This window comes from Mya arenaria, chromosome 17 (assembly GCF_026914265.1).
Source record: "Mya arenaria isolate MELC-2E11 chromosome 17, ASM2691426v1".
NCBI classification, from domain to species: Eukaryota; Metazoa; Mollusca; class Bivalvia; order Myida; family Myidae; genus Mya; species Mya arenaria.
The window spans coordinates 35390025-35412906 of NC_069138.1; the positions used below are offsets into that span (position 1 = coordinate 35390025).

Sequence of the window (22882 nt, forward strand, 5' to 3'; positions counted from 1 at the left end):
TGATTAACTTGTCAACTTTCAGGGGCGTACCTGAAGCATTTTGAAATGTATGCCTGTACACTTGAAAGCAGTGAAAAAAGGAAAGGTATTTCTATATTTTGGTCCCAATATGATATATGGAGTTAGAGCGGGACCGATATCCCTTGACATGTGACTTTTGTACTGGCCATTTTTGCGGGAACCTTAATTCATTTGTACGTCTGGGCATACTGGAGTATGCCTAGGTATGCCCCTGATTTTGTCACTGAAGGAGCTGCAATTTATAATGAGATGCATCCTGGGAATGTTCATATGAGATATATCATGTGCCTAAGATCCCAACTTTAAAACCAACCAAAGAACATGCATGAAAACTCATAAGAAGGCAAGTCCAGCAATATTTGGTATGAATAGACAAATACTTCACTGAATAACCCTTTCAAATTTCAGAAGGGCAAATGAAACCAGTCACATTTAACTAGTTCTAGACATTCAGCACCTCTAGAACTCCAAATCTTCCACTGTGACCTTGGTTGACATGTGGTTATTGGCTATAAATCATGTGTCAAGGCTGCTCAAGGTCACAATATCTCCATCTATAAACATCTTTAAAACAACTACATATACCTTGAATTGTAACATAGGTCGAGGATTGGACAGTTCCCAAATGGTTTCTGGTAGTAAATGTACATGCCTACTTCCCTGTATCCGTCAAGGTCACAACTTTACCTTTTACACAGCCTTAAAGGGTCAAGGTCACCTTTAAGCATTATAGAATATTTTATTTGTAACATTTCTTCATACCTTCCACTCTTACTAATGTAGAAACCAGGGCAGTTCCCACATGGTTGCTGGCAGTGCATGTGTACTCCCCAGTATCAGCCAGGGTCATAACCTTCACTCTCAAACTGCCACTTGAAGTCAAGGTCACACTGGCAGTGGAATCAGCCATTGTCAAAGACTGACCTGAAATAAGGATCAGGTGGAAGTTAGATCATAGCATCAGAAAAACATGATAAGTGCCCTTTTTTTAGCTCTATGTGAAACATTGTACCCTTTTTGTAAAGTCAGTTCAGGTTTAGGGTCTTTCAAAATGACACTGGTTTGAAAGGCAAAATGCAAGGGAACTCACATAATTTAAAGTTGAAAATAAAGTACTATTCAAAAAGCAAGTGAAAGTTAATTGACATAAACCTTGAACCACTGTGTACTGAACACTCCCACCTTACCTCTGCTAGGTGTGTCCCAGGTTATGGTCGGTGTCGGGTTTCCCTCTGCAACACAATCCAGGGTCAACTCCTCACCCTTAAGGACAATCTGGCTAGCCGGGGGTAAGGAGGGGAAACTTGGATGGGCTGAAAGAGAAAATTGTAAACAATAAAAGTAATTGAATATTAAAAAAAATATCATTTATAAAACACAAGTTTGTATGACAGATCTGTGGGGACATATCTACTTCAAATTTCAAGATTTTAATTTCAGTAATTCACAGTAATTGAAATTGTAAAACAATTGGATAATGAGATTGAAATGTCACTTCATGTCTTTCGTTATTATGAGCATGCCATGTTATGTGGTGGCCCTCTGCTGTACACTATATATTTAGGTACCAAAACCTTCTTCAATAATGCAATTATTTAAAAACAGAAGTCTGAACATGTTAAAAAAGACAATACAGTTAAGTTAAAATTGTTTTCTCACAAAGATTTTTGGAAAAAGTAATGAAAATAGGAAAAAAATAAAATAGGGTACTCACTTTGTACATCAACAAAAGCAGACTGGTTCACTGAACCTTCTCCATTTGCACAGACACATGTATACCAGTCTGTGTCAGTAGACTGGGTACTCTGTATTGTCAGAGTTCCGTTGTCTGATGGTACCTCCTTCTGGCCCTGAAAAGAAAAGTATACAGTTACTGATATGGTATAGGTATATTATATCATAATTTTATTGCCTATACCAAAACTAGCACTTGTAATACAAGGATTCCCCATTTTGTTATCACTACCTTAAATAAAATGTGAACCTTCATTCTGTTAATGAGAGGGTCAGAATTTCAAAACAGTCACACTGAATACCAGACATATTTCTCAGTCATCATTGCATTCCATGACTACAAAATCACACATCAACCCCCTCCCCCAAACATACTTTCCTCTAGGCTATGATTGGGTCGGAATTTGGCAACAGTTACATTAAAAACCAGCTATATAACCTTTGTTAATTCCCTAGCAGTATGTCTACCTAATAAACAAGATCAGCCCACACACTCCGCCTACCTTCCGCCATGTTATGAGGGGGTCAGGTTTCCCTCCACAGTCACAGTAAAGACTAGCCCCATCTCCCTTAGTTACAGTCACATTTTGCGGCACCTGGATAAACAGCGGGGCTTCGGCCTTACCTATCAACATTGTACATCATATTATATGATATTAAGTGCAAGCAAAAAGAATAAGCACAACCTTTAAGATACAGTTATGAGATATTGAAACCTGTAAATATACACATATAGATGTAGTAGGGGTTCACACACGAGCAAAACATGAGGGTGCCAACGTTCACCTTTCTCTCCTTTTTTTAGTAACCAAGGGGCATTACTTAAAGTGACACTCATATTCAAAATCAATACATACACATGTATGACAAACATACATTTTGAATGATAAACCGTTAACTACTTACTAATTAATACATTTATGGAAAATATTAATTACTGAAAACAAGACTGTAACCATATATTCAATAACAGAAAACGCCCAAATATTAAATGACTGGTGAATGCTTAAAGTCTACAGTTATCAGCTATTGTCTTATAAGGTAGAAAAAATGTTTTTTCTGCGCCTTTCTTTCAAATTTAACACAGTATTCTTCATTAGAAACATTGTTTTCAATATTTATTCATCCTTTTCGGTAAATTAAAACAATTGTATTATTGTAGTACATCGTTTTGGAGTGAGAGTGCATCTTTAACTGTAATTGTAATTTTTACTTTGAATTAATTTTTCGGATTAGTGATTTTGGATAAAAGATTAAAATTGAAATTAAACTTAGAAGGACTAAATTCGGGACCGAAAAATAATTTTGAAATAGCGATAATTTCGGAACAACAGTGTTCCGAATAGTGGTGTTCAATTGTATATATATTCACCACAAAACATGCCTACAGTAAGAAATCATACCAGTTATATTAAGTTTTGCTGAGTCAGATAATTCTCCGAAAACATTTCCAGCGGTGCACGTGTAGAACGCCTCATCTTCATATGTAGCTTTATAGACTTGCAGTGTTCCATTTGGGTATACAGCATATTTCGAGGAGTTCTGAATGTTAGAATGATTAATTCAAAATATGGCAGAAAAGTTTGATGCTTAAGACATTAATGTCATTCCATTTGGCCAAGGGCATAACTCAGCAAGTAATGGCACTTGCTACACAGATACAGCATATATCATTGGCAGCATGTGTACTAAGTTTCAAGAGAATAACAGAGTATAGTAGTATAATAGAGTGGAAAGCAGAAGAAGGCCACCTTTCCTGTATTTTAAACAGTTTACAATACAAGAACTAAACCGATTGATCTAAATTGTGTCATTAAGTATGGAAAAAATATTTCTTGAAAAATATCAATTTAATTATCAAAGATAATTATTGTAATTAGAAAAAAATCGCTTTTCTGAGCCTCAAACTGAGACTCAAGACAATTGTGAATATTGATCCTGTATTCACTGAAACTATTTCAGGCCTTTAAAGTGTTCCTATGACACTGTAAACTATTATGACAATTCATTGACATTTCTCTTGTAGAAACAAACAAGCTAACAACAGCCCTCACATTCAGTCGCATGCTTGTGACATCACCAAGGTCGCTGAGGTCGTGCCGGTACCATGTGATATCTGGGTCGGGGTTGCCATGGTAACTGCAGGTGAAGGTTGCCGTGTATCCAAGGGGAACACTCACAGCCTTCAGGGACGCCAGAAACACAGGCTGGCCTGGGAAGAAATATTTTTAATAGAGAAATTTTACAAAAAGTCTGCATAATAGTAAGTTGATGTTAAAAATATTTGTCCTTAAATTATTATTTAAGTTTGAAGAAAACAAACTCACATTCAATGACTGCTGAAAGTTCTCTTTTTCAGTTAATATAAAATGTGGCCATTTATATAAAAATTTCATTATATAATTATATACTTTTTATTTTCATAGTTAAGCCATTTTCAATTTTTACCATGTCCTAAATTTGAACCGATATGTACCTGAATAAACCAACACTTTAATTTTGTCAGTAATGTCCACATCATCAAGAAACTATATCCAATGACTACTGTCAGTTTTAGCAACTTAACAGGGTTAGGGTTAGAGTTAAACAGTGATACCGTAAATGACTGGGTATTAGACGATAGGGGGTATTAGACGCAGGGAAAAAAATCTGTGAAAAGTCCGAGAAAAAAAACTTTTAATCTATGTTTTTGGTTAAAAGACGCATAGAAAAAATGTCAAAATCGTCCGGCATTTTCAGCCACCATGTTTGTTGACAGTGACAAAAACATTTTAATCAGCTGTCACCAAATCCAACTCAACTTTACAGTTCCACCTTCCCTAAACTTCATTCTGTCCCTGTGCAAATGATGTCACCTTATTACATCCTGACTATTTCATGACAATCGACAAAAAGTGATTCTATAAATTGCCACCCAACTCCACGAAACTTCTTTTTTTATCTCCACAATTTTTTAACATTGGCTCTCCTTTGAGTGTCCCTTCCTTACAATAGCTGCCCACGAGATTCACAAGAAGTTATTTCTTATTTCTTGAGTCAATTTAAAAAGAAATAGGCAGAAGTGTTTTTCTTCATGTAAAAGTAATAATTTTGATTAAAGCCTACGGAAATAAATCATTCATAACATAATCAAGAAACTATAGATACTTCAGTAATGGGAATTACGTGAATTAGGAAATGACCTAAGTTAGGAAAGGTCTTATAATGTTTTATGTATACCTGCCAAAGCATTTGTACCAGCCAGCAGAATTGTGTATAACCAATGTCAAGAAATCAACATGAACTTACCACAAACAGTAAAACTACAATTTCTAGCCCATGGGTTGCCCAGCCTTAATTTTAAGTGTTCCATTTTTTCTGCTGTATATGTTTAAGTGGCTTACATAGTTTCCGAATTCTGAATGCAAGGTGACAAGAGGTCGTATCACAATAACTCAAATGCCGCTCAACTCAACTCAAAATAATTCGCCTACCTTGCACTGTGAGTTTCCCCTCCAAGCTAAATCTGTGCACGTGATTCACAGAGTTGGTAGCCATACATTTGTACCGGCCTGCCTGGTCGTACATGACCGGATCCATGACCAGGATGCTCTCCCCTGAAAAGGACAATGTGGACACTTAGTAATTCATATCCCTGGTTGAACATGACCGGAGACAAGACAAGGTTGCTCTCCTCTGAAATAGGCAATAAGGACAATGTCACTCATATCCCTGGTCATACATAGTCAGAGATAAGGCATGGATGCTCTCCCCTGAAATAGGCAATAAGGACAATGTCATTCATATCCCTGGTCATACATGACAAGGCATGGATGCTCTCCTCTGAAACGGACAATGTGGACTCTCAGTAGTTTATATCCCCAGTCATACATGAATGGATACAAGACAATGATGCTCTCCCCTGAAATAGGCAATCAAGTTTAAGTAAGTCATTTGGATAAATGCAATAAGATTTTTTTTTGAGAAATTGGTGCCCTGTTTAACCATTCATTACATCTAAAAAAAGCATTTCTGAGTTTTAGACTGAGACTCCAGATGTTATTGATTATATTACCCACAAATCTTCTTGATGTGGTTTAGTTGTATAGGCGTAAGTGTCAGTCTTTTACTAATTTAAGAGGTTGTTGGTTGAACCCACCAGGAACATGTTCTCTTGACCTACCAGGAAGGACACCAGAGCTGGTATATGTAAGCACCCAAAAATCGACCTAAACCATGATTTTATAAGCTAGGTGACCGAAAGGGCATTCCTGATGTGAATTGACACTTGCAAGGGACAATGTTCAATTATTATTGTGTATGTTGTATTTAAACTGCTTTCAATACTATAAATAGTATGTTATGACTTTCTTAGCTGTTATCTTTACTTTAGTGTTAAAATAATGTATATATTTTCATATTTAAGGGCCTGGCTATTTAGGCCAAGCTGGCGCACTGCTGTTCCATTATTTATAAGGGATTTAAGTTTGTGGAATTTTATATTTAATTCTGATGATATATACAATTAAAATTCAATCAATAACAATATTCTTTAAATTGTTAAAATGACAGAAGATATAAATACATTAAATTTTGAGATATTATTCTGCATTCCTGTTTCATTAAGGTAGATAAAATAAACATCAATTTCATCATAAAACCATGAAAAAATCACATGAAACACCCATAAATAATGGTTAATTGAAGAGGCGCGCTCAACAAGGTGATAAAACCAGGTGATATAACAAGTTATTCAACAAGATATTTCTTATTACACATATCAGCCCTATCTGAGGGGTTATCTATCTTGTTAACCCCCTACCCCACGTAACAGCTGAAAATATCCCCCTACTCGACCCAGCCTTCATGCATCTCCTAACGTTTATCACTGTTTCATGACCGGTTATCGACACTGTGGTAAACTAATTTCTTTATGACATTCTAGGCCATGATTTCTACATATTTGTGGTCACAAGATGGTAGCCCCAATAGATCAAGTGTACAGAAAAATGGTAGCCGCCCTGAAGTATTTCCTTTTTATCATAATTCTTCATGAAATGAGATAAAACCAGATAGCAGGGGGAGCATGGTGCCTGACATTAGCAATATATCAGGTGAACAGAACAAAAGAAATTCAAGTATTATGAGTAACTGTAAAAAGTGAGACTCAGGCCTTCTGGATTTCATCACTTCAGTTTCATGTTTGAAATATAATAAACGTTTGTATGTATCATATCCTATGATACTTGATTTTTGATATCAGTTACCTTGCTAGGTTTCAGTAAACAAAATAACCCTGATATTCCTATAAACATCTTTCACAAAAGACTATTAAACTAACAACTCTCATATTCCAATTTAATCAATTTCATTTTAAGTTCTCCTTCTATAGCTTTATGTTAATAAATGTGAAGAAAAGTATGTAGAAAAAGAAAGAATGTACAAAAAGCATCAGTCAAGAGTATAACTTTCAAAGCTCCCTTCTCAATTCCGTCATGATTATTTTGTTTTGTGCATAAACAAAATTTATCATATGTTTATTTTTCACGTATTATTACCAAAGTGAATTCTTTGATTTTGCTGAAACTTTGTGTATCTTAAAAATGCTTTATTGAAATAAAATGTTTAAACCAAAGAATAACTTAATTATACAAAAATAAAATATTGTGAGTACATTTTGACTGGTGTTCATTTTTGAGGCACAAAATAGTGCCGCAGAATGAACACCATCGCCTTTTGTCAATTTTCAGCCAGGAAGTGGCTTCACTAAATATTTATTAACCCAAGGGTTATGGGCCTGTACACATGCATGTTTTCTCTCGCAATATGTGAACAAAGTTTCATTTAAATATCTTGATTGTTTTGACTTTTCTACCAAAACAGAAGAAAGACAATGATTAACTTCAGACAGCTATAATTTTTTATCAAGCTTGATTTCATGCATAAATCAAGTAAAATGACACTAAATTAAGAAGCCATGGTAAAGTTGAAACCCATAAAGCCTTTGGTGAACATTCATCCTATTAATGTTCGAACACCAAAACAGATTCATCTTCATTGGCTATCAAAATAAGATGGTGGCATAAAATATGATTGCAAAAGATTACGAAAAAATGGACAGATTCCCCCTACCATTATTGCCAATGTTGACTGTGTCTTGTGAAACTAGTTCGCCATCGAGTGTCCAAGTAATATTTGCAGGTGGCAGACTGGTGATTTCACATACAAGTTCCACGCGGTCGCCTAGCAACACAGTCCGTGACACCGGGTGGATGTTGAATGTGGGACTGATGGCTGGAAAATAGTGAAATTGAAATATATCTCTAAAAATATAATTTTTCAGAACAAGAATTAGTAATATTCTGTATAAACTATATGCGTTATATTAATTCCATGAACTTTGGAACAATGTTACAACCTAAATAAAAGAATTAATAACAACAACAAGCATATTCAAACACTCATTTTTTTCCGAGAAGATGGAGATTTATTCCAGAAACATTTTAACCAGTCAGTATTAGGCTCTCAATCTCATAGCCTTTATGCATGTATGACTATTTTTTGTGTATTAATTCTTCACTCTCACAGATGTGCCGTTTTGAGTACTTTTTCAATTTTTGTATTAGATTGAGCCAATTTTTGCTTAAATGTCTTAGATTACCAGTGATATAAGACTGCTGACAAATGATCAGATCTCAGTTTTTCATATTTATTTACGTCAGAAATATGATTTTTTATGCTTAAGAACTCATTTTCTCAATTAAAGCATTACTATTAACGCTTTTAGCCACAAAACTTCAATTTTTGAACGTAAATATTAAAAACTGTGATCTGATATTTTGTCACTAGTCATAAATCACTGGTTTTACGATATCTATACAAAGATTTGTTCATTCCAAGACAAAAAATAAAAAAAGTCAAAATGGTCAATCTGTGATACTGCAGCTTTAAGCAATCTGTAAAAATCATTTAAAGTTTTAATAGTCCAAGATTTTCTTGACAAATGGCATTAACACAAAGCCTATGACAACACCTCAATATTTCTTCCAGAAAAAAAAGTTCAATAACCAAACAAGGACCTACTGGCAATATCCAATGAAGCACTTCTACTGCGGATGTATACCCCATTGTATCTTGCTGAACAGGTGTAGTTGCCAACATCATCATATGTTACACGGCGGAGGTACAGGGTCCCGTTACTATAAATAACCTGGTTCTCATGAAGCGGAAGAAGTCGAGCGTTGTGTTCCCAGCTGTCAAGAAAAATTGGACATTAGATTTATATTTTGGATATAAATGTCTGAAAGAAAAAAGGGTTTAGGCTGGGGGCAGTTCAATATGTTCTTAAAGTCATAAATAATAATGCAATCTTCTTAGCGATAAAAGATATTTCAATTAATTCAACTGCAATTGTTTCCATGGACTACCATTTGTCTCTCAATCAAATATTATTTTATGTGTTTCAAGCATTCCATTTTCTATAGTATTTCAGTGTATAAATATATTTTAATACAGTTAGTTTTGGTTTAAACAGTATTTATTTAAATAAATTGTACATGTGACAAATACAACCATAACACTTGATCATGCAAATACAGGGAAAAATATTTAAACAATTTAGACATAGAAAAATGCATAATAGACATGCGTAGGTATTTCAGAATAGAAAAGAATGCTTAAGACTTGAGCAATTCCAATGCAGATAGTTATAATTTCAATGAAGCTAAAAATAATAAACAAAAATGAAAAACGACATACTTGTAAGTGATTTCCAAACCATTGTGTTCAGCTCGACAGTGCAGCCAGAAAGGCTTGTTAAACTCTACAACAGCGCCTGTGGGCTCCTCCAGGAACTGCAGCGCCATGAGCCCAGGTACCAGGGACAGGAGAACCAGGGTGGGGAGTGTGGTTACCATGGTGATGAACAAGGCTGGGCACTTGGTCAGCTAGTATCACTGTCATACTATGGAATGGGGCACCTTTACTCAGTAACCTGAAAAAGATTTGAATCGAGTTGTTATTCAAGGTACAACTTAGATTTTAACAATATTCAAACAGAACTGGATACAGAGGGCTTTTTTTTTCAGAACTAAAATATAAAAGTTAACAACAATGTTAACATCATCTTTGTTTACTTTCAAATCTTTACTGCTCTGGAAGATTAATGGATACACTTGTTATCTGATGTATCTATAACAAGATTTAAGACAGCTGTTACAGCTGTACTTGTTTATATTTTAATATGTGATCACATCATCAAATAGTTCACGTTTAAAAGTTAGCAATGAAGTTGTTAACCAAGATCATTGTTAACTGAAACAAAGTTCTGAACAATTGACCCATAAATGTCTGCAAAATGGAAAAATCTGGAGCTTATGAAACAGGGTAAGCATTTGACATGACCCTAAAACAGATTAAGACTGCCCTCAATAATAAACTTCTTTTAATTATTGAATTCAACTCCTCGTGCATTTACTTGTCCAGGGTTATAACGTGACAAGTAATTCTTTCCATAATTAAAATTAACAGTTAATATGAATATTTATATCTGGGTGCCTCAGCTGTCATATCAAATGCAGAATATCCATTAAAACCAAGGCTGTCTCTTTGCAGCTAATAATATCTCGTTCATCCACTTCGTCACAAAAAGAACACATACTTCCATGACATTTTCCAATATAGTGACAGACTTTAAGAGCCACTCAACCCCCTCCCCAAACCACATTACATGCACAAGGCCAACCCAAGTCAAGTATTTCCGTTAACAAAATTAGCAGCTGACTGTAACATACAATGTACCTCACACTCTTTTTTCATTGGCACATAATTGAACAACACTTTACAACAGTAACTTGTGCGTACAAACAGCACGTGCGTACAAACGGCACTTTTAACTAATGAACAATTATCCCCCTAAACCCATGTAATACCCATACATTAGTGCCTGTTTCCTTGATCTGCTAAAGTTTCATGTAATTAATTATTTATCTCAAATTCCTGGTGACAGTTTTTAAAGTAGACCAACTGCTGGGAAATGTTATTAATAACATTGGGGAAAAACGACAAAAAACTAAGTAAATGCTGTTCATTTATATTCTGGCTTATTTAGAATGTGTTCATTAATTATCATATAACAGCATGTTAATTGCTTAATTGAAAAACTCTATTAAATGGTTAGAGGATATTTGATATACCACTTCATACAATTATGTGTTTCATTTATATATACCTTATAATTTAGCCAACCACAAGTCGTCTCAACTCAATTTATTGCATAAAACATAAAATCATGCGTATAGCAAATACAACTACTAACATAACTGATAAGTAACTATCTGAAAGAAATCAATATAACGCTGGTATGGTGGTCAACATTCTATTTTGTCTAATGAGAAGGCTGTTTGTATTAATCAAGTTTTCAAATACATTTATTCCAGTTACTCAGCATTCATCTGCTATAAATTTTAATCGGGTGAAGTGGTAGACATAAACAGTGGCTGGGTTACTTAGTGGGTGTTCACACAATATGATAAAGAACACTTAAAAGGTTTGTTAGTATAATGTACTAACACATAATAAATGGTTAAGCTATTGTGTGGCATCAAACCATTTTTTTTTTGTAAGAACATACTAACAATCCTTAACCATTACTTTCATGGCGGGGAATCCACGTGACCAAATGGTAGGTTTCAGTGCAAGATGGCGTCACAAAAATGCTCGACTCGAGCCGAAAATCAAGATAATACATATAATTATAATAGTTTCTTTATTTTTTAACATAGCCTATCATATGCCCACCTACCTAGTGTGTATTAGCATATCCATGTTTTCCTTGAAACTTAAACCGTTCTCGAGAACACTTCTGCAATGATTCCAAAATGTACTAAATCCGACTGGTAGGTTACAGTTCCATTTATCATTTTGGCTCGGATTTAGCGGAAAATGAGATATAATTTGGGAAAATCGCATAAAACACTTAAGTTTTGTTTAAACATAACAGGCACATGCATTTGGGAACGAATTTTTAATGATTTTAAAAGATATGAGAACGAAGAGAAAATGATAGGTTGCAGCTTCGATTTTTGAAGAGATAGGTTGCAGTTCCATGTAAAGGTTGTCGTCTGGACTGCAAATTATGTAATGTGATTGTATCACTGATATTGTATACAAGCATGGAGGAATTGAAATGTGACTTTAAAGCTGCACTCTCACAGATTGAACATTTTGACAACTTTTTTATATTTTGTCTTGGAACGTGCCAATTTCTGCGAAAATTCATGGAAACCAGTTATAAGACTGTTGACAAAACTATAGTTCGCAAATTTTTATAATTGAGTTTAAAAATTGATGTTCTATGCATTTTTTCATAAACCGTTAGTAACGGTTTAAGCCATAAAACATTAATTTTTGAACGGAAATATGAAAAACTACGATCTGATTTTTTGTCAGCTTTCACATATCATTGATTTGAAGATGTTTACACCAAAATTTGCTCTTTCAAAGAAAAAAAAGAAAAAAGTAAAAATGGTATATCTGTGAGAGTGCAGCTTTAAAATCTCTGATACAGATATATGTTAATCTGTTAACATCCTACAGTTTCGATGATTCATTTGACCCGTAACAAGTTTGTTATTATTTCCATCAATATTTTCCCTTATTCACAAAATAGAAAAAAGGAGAAATAAAGTTATAGATTTAAATATTAACTGGAAAGCAAAAAAATAAAAAGATAAATACATTCTATCAACTTCTAACATTCCAAACACAACTTACCTTTAATTTGATACTAAATATTTTGATTTCCTTTTAACTTTTTTCTAAACCTAACTCAAGGAAAACTTCACTAATTTTTTCATGTAAATGAATATCAAAACCATGGTCACAGTTTAGTTACAATTCACTGGTCCAGATGAAATATGACTCCGTTTTTGTTCAGATATATGTTGCTGACCTCATGTTTTTAACTTCTCCGTATTTTCACATCAAGTTTAAAAAAACAAACAAGATGACATCTATAGAATTTAATAGTCTTAAATTTTCAACCCTGATAGAAAATATGTAAAATTGTAAACAGTGACTATTTTTTTTCAATATTTTTAATGAAAAACTATTCATAATCTACTTTCCAAATTCATAACAAAATATTGAATTATTATAATTTTCAATTTAATACCAGTATGACGTTAGTTATTTGAAGAGCTAACAATGATATGTCAAAGTATTTATAACAATATAGTAAAATATAATTCCAAATATTTAGCATACCAGTACTTGAGATGAATTCCTTTGACTCAATTTAAAAGCATATCATAGGTATATATAATATTGAATCTTATACAAAGTCATGCATAAGGAATTGTTTTCATTCAAAGAAGTATTAAACATACACATATTTTAGAACAAAAAAGTACATTAAATTTAAATAATATTTGATGTGTTCCTGATAAAGATATGAAAAAACAACAACAACAATTTACACCAATATAATTCCTACACTGTACACATAAAATTCCATCGATAATTCTACAAAAAAACACTTATTGTCTATTACCTATCTTTCAATCATTCTGAAAAACAACAACACAAAAACCAGACAAATAACATTTATAAATCTTTCAAAAACCTTAAATGAAAGCTCTTACATAGACACTCTCAGAGCATGCAATATATGTGCATAAATTTCCAGAAAACAAATAATAAATATTAGTGTACGTCACAGATTGGCAAAACAATGGTGATGTGTTACCTAACACCAATGCTGGAGAAATCATGGCGTTAATAATAACTTCCATCCAGTTTCCATGGAGGTAAGTTATTCAGTATTAAACCTGAAACAAGCTGTCATCGGAAAGTCATGCAATAGGCTTATATGGAGAGAAATATCTTGTTTTATTGCCAAGACTTGGTTCTCGGCAATATTGAATATTTATCAAGTTAAAGGGATGGTTCAAAAATCAACAAATACTGTATTTCTTTAAAACAGCCTTAAGACTTATCAATACAAACTAGTATGAGGCCAATGATCATTTAAAAATATGATTACAAAGAAAATTTTTGTCACTGTCTCAGCTGTGTTTACCCGTTTAAAGGTGTATTTAGAATGAAAAAATCACATGAGTAGTTCAGGTACATATACCAACATTATTTTTTAATTTTCAGGAATTTTTGTGGTAAACCAAGTAAATTTCGAATTGGATAAATACGCAGTTTTTGCTGCGAAAGATGCATGTGTCAAAAATGATGTAATACATCATTCAGTGAGATTCAACGTGCTGTTCACAATGATATCACAATAATATCAGTAAGTTTTTAACAATTTCCTTCTTTTTCGCAATTGTTTCATCCGGTGTCTTAAGTCCCTTTAAAGCTAAGCTTTCATTGTATTACAGTGTACATGCAAGCTTATTGAAAACCATGGCATGTATGCCTTTAAAGAGCTATAAAACTTGCATTTGGTTTAGGTTTTCAAAAAAGGTTCTCAGAAAAAAAATCCAACCCATCTTTAGTCATACATAGGATAAATGACATTTAAAAGTACTAAAAAGCAGAATGCTGGATCCTTATCCTGCGATATAAAGCATGACTGATGTTAAATCAATGCAATATTAAATATTATCGCCGCCCCATGACCAGAGGCGTAACAGTTTATATTGACCATGCCTGGTAACAGATGCTCAGAAAGACCATGTTTTCATAATTGATTTAGATTTCTGCTCTTAACTCATGCTTTATACCAGATAGGATTCCGTTAACAATCAAATTTATCATTATATCATACACAAGACCAAAAAACAACCGTTTCAATTGTTTTTCAATTTCATAATGGTCTAACAACATTTTAATGCTGCATGGCTACAGATGCTGAGAAAGACCATGATTTCATAATTGATTTAGATTTTCTGCTCTTAATTTGCGAGTTATACCAAGCAAGTTTCCACTAACAATCAAATTTATCATTATATTACATAGCCAAGAATAAAAAGAACAACCTTTTCAGCTGCTTTTTAATTGATGGTCAAATAATGTCCAAACAACATTTAATTCTGCATAGAATCCAAAGCACAAAGACTGATATTGTTCATTTATTCCCCACGAACATGTGCCATAATCTTGCATTTAATCTTACAGTGTATATGTAGTCACAGAAAAATGCAGTACATGTTTTCTTGTCCAGACAAAACAAGCAGCACTTAAGAAACTTAACAACTAACACCAGAAGTATGTAACTCCATCTAAAGTTGCCACCATTTAGGAAGGATTTTGCACCAACATTTGGTCGGAAGTGTATCCATTTCCAGCCCAGAGCCAGGATGCTTGTTGCCTTGTTAGAGTAATGAGTACCAGGCTTAGGTTGGCTCGCACACACCCTAACACCCACAGCCAAGTGTTTTATGCATTGAAGTAACATGCACTTTTTTTCAGAAATTGTATAACCATGCTTTTCATATGCTCTTTTGGCATAAAAATCACCATTTACAAGAGAAGAACATTAAAGTGATCTTGTATTTAGAATCAATACATAACCATGTATAACAAACATAAATTTTGAGTGATAAACCTTTAACTACTTACTAAAGAATGCATTTATGGAAAATATTAATTACTGATAACAAGATTGTTACCATGTATTTAATAGTTAAAAATGCACAAATATTTAATGACTGGTGGGTCCCAAAAGAGTTACAGTGATCAACTATCGTCACATAAGGTAGAAATACCATGTTTTCTGCACCTTTCTTTCAAAGTAAACACGGTATCCTCCATAAGAATCATTGTTTTCAATAATTATTCATCCTTTTCCAGTTAATTAAAACAATTGTATTAATTGTGGAACATCTTAATTGGGAGTATTTTATTATAGAGTGCATCTTTTAAGAAAAACATGGCATGCAACTTGCAGTCACCTACTTCTCTATATGAATTAAATATAATTATTTCAAAAGCAAAATCTAAGAATAAAATCAATTATGCAATTATTTTCTAATTAATCAAATAAATGACATTATGTCAACTCGCAGTATTTCTTATACCATTTAAGATGACTTTTTATGTGACATGAATATGTTTTGCATAAAGGTTAACAGAACATATCAAATAGTGCTTACAAATAAGTTTCTGTAAATACAATTGATAATAATAATTGAAACATTAAAAAAAAAATCAAACTTTAAGTGTGATAAAAAGTGTAAAGATTGCATTAATACAAATATTGATAATTGAAATTATATACAATAACTATACCTTTATCTAATAACTTTATTTAATAATAGTTATAAGTTGGTAATATAAATTCCATTTTCTCTCTTTTATTCTCTTTCAAATACTTCAGTTACATTCGACTTAACACGGTAAGTTTCTGTTATCCAGTTCCTTACCTTTTATTATCTTAAATCCTTCAGTTGTAAAAAAATAAACAAAAAGAGTTAACTGCATTTATTTTGTATATTCACACAGGATGGTGCAATCTGAGTGCACTATTTAAACTTCTGTTCCACTTGATTTTCTTAAAATGATTTGTTGGAGCTTTCGTGCAAGCCACTGCCGAGACTAGAGCTGTAGCGACACTCATAGATGTATCAGCCTCTCAGAGTTTACCTTACCATGAGTTTTATTGTAGGTCCACGGTTCCCATATCGCTCTAACCCCTCCCTTTGTCTAAAGACACTGTTTTTTTAATAGGTCTTGAAAAGCAAGCTTTGATCTGGTGTTTTAATAAAGGATGGTACACTTATCAACAATGTGAGTACATTACTGATATCACAATCAGAATATTTCAACAAATAATATAAGCAAATGCTAAAACACAAAAGAATTCCTATATTTTGAGTTGACTTGATAAATGCTGTCATCTCTGTTTCTGATAACTTCAGACATTTGTGTATAAGAAACAAAGGGAAATTACACAATGTCAATAAGATTAATCTTCCTCTCTCAACACTACAACATATATAGACCTGCTGTCAATTGACCATAGAAATTGGTTTTACATGAGGTCCATTTTGCACATCCATTTTGCACATCAGTTACATTGGAAAAAATAGGGCAAGAGCAAACCATATCAGCAACAAAATTTAAATGCCTGTCAATGAGTCAAGTGCACAGATGAAATCGGTGTAATGTAATTGATATACAACCCATCCACACCCCTATACTCCCACAGGTGGCAGATTTGTGGTCTAGTGATAACACACTTAACTGTTAATCCAGGGGTAGCAGGTTTGATTCCCCGCCCCACCACTTAAAAAATACTAATTGTCTGAGAAGGGCGTTAAATGGGGGTCCTGCCTGACAGTGCTTTACACTGGTGCAAGTTAAAGCAACCAGTGTAGCTCTAACCAGAGTTACATTGTCTGTGCACTATGCTCCAAAAACCTAAAATGACTAACAATCTTACACACCCCTCTCCTCCCACAATCATTCAGTATAAATTAAAAGAAGGGCAGAGTGCATAGTCTATACCACTTTCTATACTATTTTCAAGGCTGACAATTTAGTTAACCCAGAAGTCTATTCTGTCATGGAAGTTATGAAGGCTGAATAGTATTTCACTATCTAGTAAAGATGTTATCTATAATTTCAAATAAAACTGTCGATGGCTCTATCTGAGGAACCTGCTCCTTAGCTCCTGTCTAAGAGTGAAGTGTTTAATATTGTGCCAATCCATGGTGAGAATGTACAGAGATGGTAGGATCATTTCAGCCTTATAAACACTTCATAAACCTCTCATGAGCTGACCAGTTTCATAACAAACACACCCCAGGGTGTATACATAATAACATTGTGGGGGTGGGGATAGTTTTGGCATGACTAGTAGTTGAAGACAATGGCACATAATTTTATGCTTGGGCCATTGCCTCATTTGTCATCAACAGGCAAATGATCTCTTGAGAGAATATATTTAGGTACAAAATTAAAATAAATAATAAAATCAGTAAAAGTTATATGTCCAAAATTGGATAATACCTAAAAAATGTAAATAAAATAAATAATAGACAAGATAAGTAAATTAACACTGGGTTATAAATTAGAAAGTGATTAAGTGTCAAATAAATATACTTACAGTGATCAGTAAGCCCTCATTAGCTCCATCAAATCCAGTTAAAAGTGATCGGGCACTTGACTCAGACCCTAATTGGTTATCAAATACCTAGCTAGCTTAAACTCTCAATATGAGTCACCCCTCACAGATTGTTGATACTTCCTATATTGATACTAGATCTTCCCCTCAACTATTACATCAACAATTTGACCGGCAAAAGTACCAGGTATAAGAGGGTTTAAATATGGAAATATGGGCCGGCAATGAGTAAAATGTAAATTAATTTCGTCAAAATTGACACATCTGCCTTGGAGCATCGAGTTATACATTCGGAATGGAAATGAGATGAAATCGTAAATATTCACATTATGTAAAAAGAATACTCTTTATTTTCATGCATTGCAGATATGAATAGTTATTTAATATAAAACTTGTATTTGTTAAAATTTTAATTCTTATCAAAGTGTGAAGAAAAATGAAAACCATACAAAAGCTATTAAATTAACACATGATATACACTAAAATGAAAGCTAGCACAGATAACTAATATTATATTTCCCAATAAATTGAAAACTGATATTTTATTTCTCCCTTTTACTTGTTTTGAAAATTTGCTGCGGATCTGATTTTATTATAAATATCTGACATGCAAAATTCAGATATTCAACACCTGAAAACACTCACACGCAAAAATGGTCCAGATACTTTAAGAAATATGAAACAACTTTATGGTTTGAAAAGGAAACCACAATAAGTGAAGCAGAGGGTATAAACTTACAGTAAAAGCTTTTAATGGATACCGGCATGAAATCCTAAGATGTTACTTTACAAATGCTAACGAGAGGGGAATAAATGACTGCAAGTCAGAAAGCAAAAAAAAACACCACCAATATACATCCTGTACAAACAAACCTGCAGATTTCAGGGTCGGGTCTAGAATTTGATGTTTCAGAGGTGCGCTGCAAAAGACATGCACACTCTTCCTAAGGAACCCTCAAAATGGCTCTAAATAGCAAAATGGTAAGGAAAGGGAGATTTGAGTTCATTTTAGTCTATGATACATTTTGGTGTTTTATGCATAATCTCTCTACCATATTGACATGAATTGTTCACTAAGACATTTTTAGGGGGTGCACACGCTTTCTGTGTCCCCTTGGCTCCAATTTTGATGTTGCACAGCCAACAGAAGATTTTGCACAATAACATCTACTAGTGCTGTCAACACCAAGGCTATAACAGGCACTACATTCTAAGAAAAAAACAGTCCACACTCCATTACATAAATTCTTATTTATATAAACATTTTTTCGGCAGATTGCTTGGAAAAGATGGTTTACACTGCAGTGGATCAGTGCAGATTTAGATTGAGATGTAAACATTTTTATTTTTTATGATTTTGAGATTTGGTGGTGCTTTTTCTTAATGACTGCTGACGAATATTATAAATTTTACTGTGAGAATCCAGCAAAACGTGTATTATAACATGACAGTGAGAAATTCAATGTACCAACCATGCAAAATGTGTATTATTGCATGACAGTGAGAATGTACCAATCATGCAAAATGTGTATTATTGCATGACTGTGAGAATGTACCAACCATGCAAAATGTGTATTATTGCATGACTGTTAGAATGTACCAACCATGCAAAATGTGTATTATTGCATGACTGTGAGAATGTACCAACCATGCAAAATGTGTATTATTGCATGACTGTGAGAATGTACCAACCATGCAAAATGTGTATTATTGCATGACTGTTAAAATGTACCAACCATGCAAAATGTGTATTATTGCATGACTGTGAGAATGTACCAACCATGCAAAATGTGTATTATTGCATGACTGTTAGAATGTACCAACCATGCAAAATGTGTATTATTGCATGACTGTTAGAATGTACCAACCATGCAAAATGTGTATTATTGCATGACTGTTAAAATGTACCAACCATGCAAAATGTGTATTATTGCATGACTGTTAGAATGTACCAACCAAGCAAAATGTGTATTATTGCATGACTGTGAGAATGTACCAACCAAGCAAAATGTGTATTATTGCATGACAGTGAGAATGTACCAACCATGCAAAATGTGTATTATTGCATGACTGTTAAAATGTACCAACCATGCAAAATGTGTATTATTGCATGACTGTGAGAATGTACCAACCATGCAAAATGTGTATTATTGCATGACTGTGAGAATGTACCAACCATGCAAAATGTGTATTATTGCATGACTGTGAGAATCCACCAAACATGCCAACAACTTTTCATTTTTCTAAGCTGACCAAAGCTGAGTCAATGACTATTTTAGTCAAAATATTATTAGACTTGCTTAAGTCAGTATATTGTCACAGCGAACATTCATACATGTTTTAAAATCCTTATATTTAAGCCCAACATTAAAACATTTGCCTGACGATAACGATGACACTGAAATGACAACAGTGCTACCATGACAACAAAACAGTGTATTATTATTTGCTTTCTTTCAGCTTATTTTAAGCTACAATCATGAAAGATATCCGAGAATGTGTGATAATTTGGCATCTGTGGACTGATCATGAAATTATCTTTGTGACAGAATAATAAAAATAAAAAAATAAAAAATATCCACATATTTGTCAAAATAATACAAATTTTGGAAGTTATGTGTTCAAAACATAAAGACATACCTTTTATAAATTTCGCTTTCATTAAATAAATTCCTTGTTCTCTAATGTGTTATGATAATCTATGCATGCAATACATTCAAAAGTGCCAAAAAACCAATCACCCGTGAGTGGATGAATGAAGAAAATCATTCCATCATTCCAAGCAAGTCCTTTTGAAGTATAAGTTTTCCAAGTAATTATTCTACAATTTGATTGACATTAAACAGAGATGCTGGTGACAATCAATAGACCATGTGACATGATTGCTTATTGATTACTTCCAGGTAAAACTCATTTCTGTGAGAAGAGAGAGCTTAAAAGTGATAATGTGTCTCTTTTTTTATTCCATTCATAAGCAAAAAAAGCAATCTCCTTTGTCTGTGACAACTTAAGATGCTGATTAAAGTTTGTTCAACAAAAGGAGTAATTTAAAGCTGCACTCTCACAGATTGGGAGTTTTGTATTTTTTGTTATTTATTTTTGTGTCAGAATCAGCTGATTTTAGCATAAATGCTTTCAATTCAGTCATATTCATATAAGAGATGTCACAATAGAACAGATCTGAATTGATTGAGATACTGCCAAAAAAAACATTTTTCTTAAAGCGTATAGTAAAAACTTTTAGCCATAAAACTTAATAATTTTTAAACGTAATTATGAAAAACTGTGATCAAGAAAAAAGACCTTTTGTCAGCAGTTAAATATGACTGGTTTCCAGATATTACGCAAAAAAAAATGGCTCGTTCCAAAACAAAAAGTGAAACGGTTAATAAACGGTTAATCTGTGCGAGTGCAGCTTTAACATTTGATCCTTCACTTTTTGAATGCCTTTCAACTAACCCTTTTTCTAACCCCTAACTTAACCCTTACAATAACTCACCATACCCTATCCCTAAAATAATATCATAAATTTTAGGAAAAAATGTTGATTTATGAGTGGTTAAATATTAGAAATGAAGGTGGCAGACCATTGTAAATTCTGTAGTCAAAACAATATTCAAACTTTATCGAACCGGTTTAAAAGAACCATACAAATAATAGACAAGAACAAATGACTTTTCAGTTTCTTGTTATTTGAATTTTAGAATCCTTTTTCCTTATACAAAAAAACGAAAAGAACAAATGACTTTTCAGTTTCTTGTTATTTGAATTTTAGAATCCTTTTACCATGTATACATTTATATACACAGTCCAAGAATATAGTCCAGTGAGGGTTGATATTAACTATGCAATGTTTCCTGGTGAAGTAATTTAACAAGAATGAAACAAAAATCTCCAACAGGCATGTACAGGTAATGCCCCCCCCCCACACACACACACATCATGCATGTTTCCTGTAACATGATAAAACATGAACCTGCCCAGTGCACATTTTCATCAGGAAGGGTTTTTTGCTAATTTTTCGGGGTTGACATAAGCAAGACTGACAAGAAACATCTCCTTGGGAGATGCCGTCCTGATAGCAGGCAGATGTTTGTGCACTTTACCCCCATAAACATGCCTGTTCCAATCACAATAAACATGGGATATCATACCCTGGTACTGATAGCCAGAACTCAACATTTTCCTTGAACTGTCAGGTCAAGCTGTTATCATCTTTATGAATGAAAAAATCACTAACTTAATTTCATATCTCATTATCAGTTGGAAAACTTCAAACAAAATGTTAGTTTTTATCAGTCAATTCAAGCTTATCATGAAAATTGTTATAAGCTGATGTGGATCATTCTGGAGCCTGTGTCCTGGGTAGAAACCATTATGGGTGTCCTCCATGAAAGGCCATGAGAACATGTCCTACAGTTTTGTGGATTGAACCTATGACCTCTTGGCTAAGAGGCAGAAAACTTATCACTAGTGCACTCTTCCGTAATCTGCAATACCTATTTTGGTAGATTAATACTTTATTTAAGATATTTCACAATTTAATTGGTTCCATAAAAAATAAAATTAAAAAAAGTACTTTTTCTAATGATAATAATGCATTTTAAAGTTAAATACAGTGGTCAAATTATTACTAACTGGACAATTCCACATTATTTAAATGTTTAAAGACTTGTTCAAATTCAAAACAACGAAATTGGGCAAGTTACAAATTTAAAAGCAAATTAAATAACAAATTACAAAGGTAATTGACATGACACTAAATCAGATTTAAATAGCCCTCTATAATTACCTGCTTTGTTAACCAAATTATATATTGGATCCAATTCCACATGCATTTGTTTGTCGCATGCCATTCCATCACTAGCAAATTTGTTTAACAGATATGAATATTTTAAACAGGGTTGTTCCCCATCATCAATTAAACTTTTTGATTGTTATATAAAATTTCCTTTTATAGGAAAAAAAATAAGTCTGCTCATATTTTAAAGTCAAAGAAAAGTAATAAAAATGAAATAAATTAAAATGATACCATCAACTGTGCAATAGAAAAATACCAATATAGCCTTT

The 22882-nt window shown here is 33.3% G+C and overlaps 1 protein-coding gene across 7 annotated transcripts in view; it reads right to left on the minus strand.

Annotated features, from left to right (window-relative positions):
- Nucleotides 1–22882, minus strand: part of LOC128224157 (hemicentin-1-like) — a 46448-nt gene that overhangs the window by 22459 nt on the left and 1107 nt on the right. The window contains exons 1-11 of one of the 7 annotated variants that reach the window (XM_052933873.1): nt 22605–22693; nt 9493–9727; nt 8818–8987; nt 7867–8028; nt 5229–5351; nt 3810–3967; nt 3159–3297; nt 2259–2380; nt 1736–1871; nt 1209–1334; nt 784–945 (exon numbers count right to left, since the gene is read on the minus strand). In XM_052933873.1, the coding sequence (XP_052789833.1) occupies nt 784–945; nt 1209–1334; nt 1736–1871; nt 2259–2380; nt 3159–3297; nt 3810–3967; nt 5229–5351; nt 7867–8028; nt 8818–8987; nt 9493–9650 (1456 nt within the window). In that variant the 5' untranslated portion in view covers nt 9651–9727; nt 22605–22693. Of the gene's footprint in view, nt 1–783; nt 946–1208; nt 1335–1735; nt 1872–2258; nt 2381–3158; nt 3298–3809; nt 3968–5228; nt 5352–7866; nt 8029–8817; nt 8988–9492; nt 9728–13480; nt 13498–14723; nt 14825–16109; nt 16174–17794; nt 17949–22604; nt 22694–22882 lie in introns of those variants that run through there. The other 6 variants (XM_052933869.1, XM_052933872.1, XM_052933870.1 and 3 more) reach the window with 6 other exon arrangements.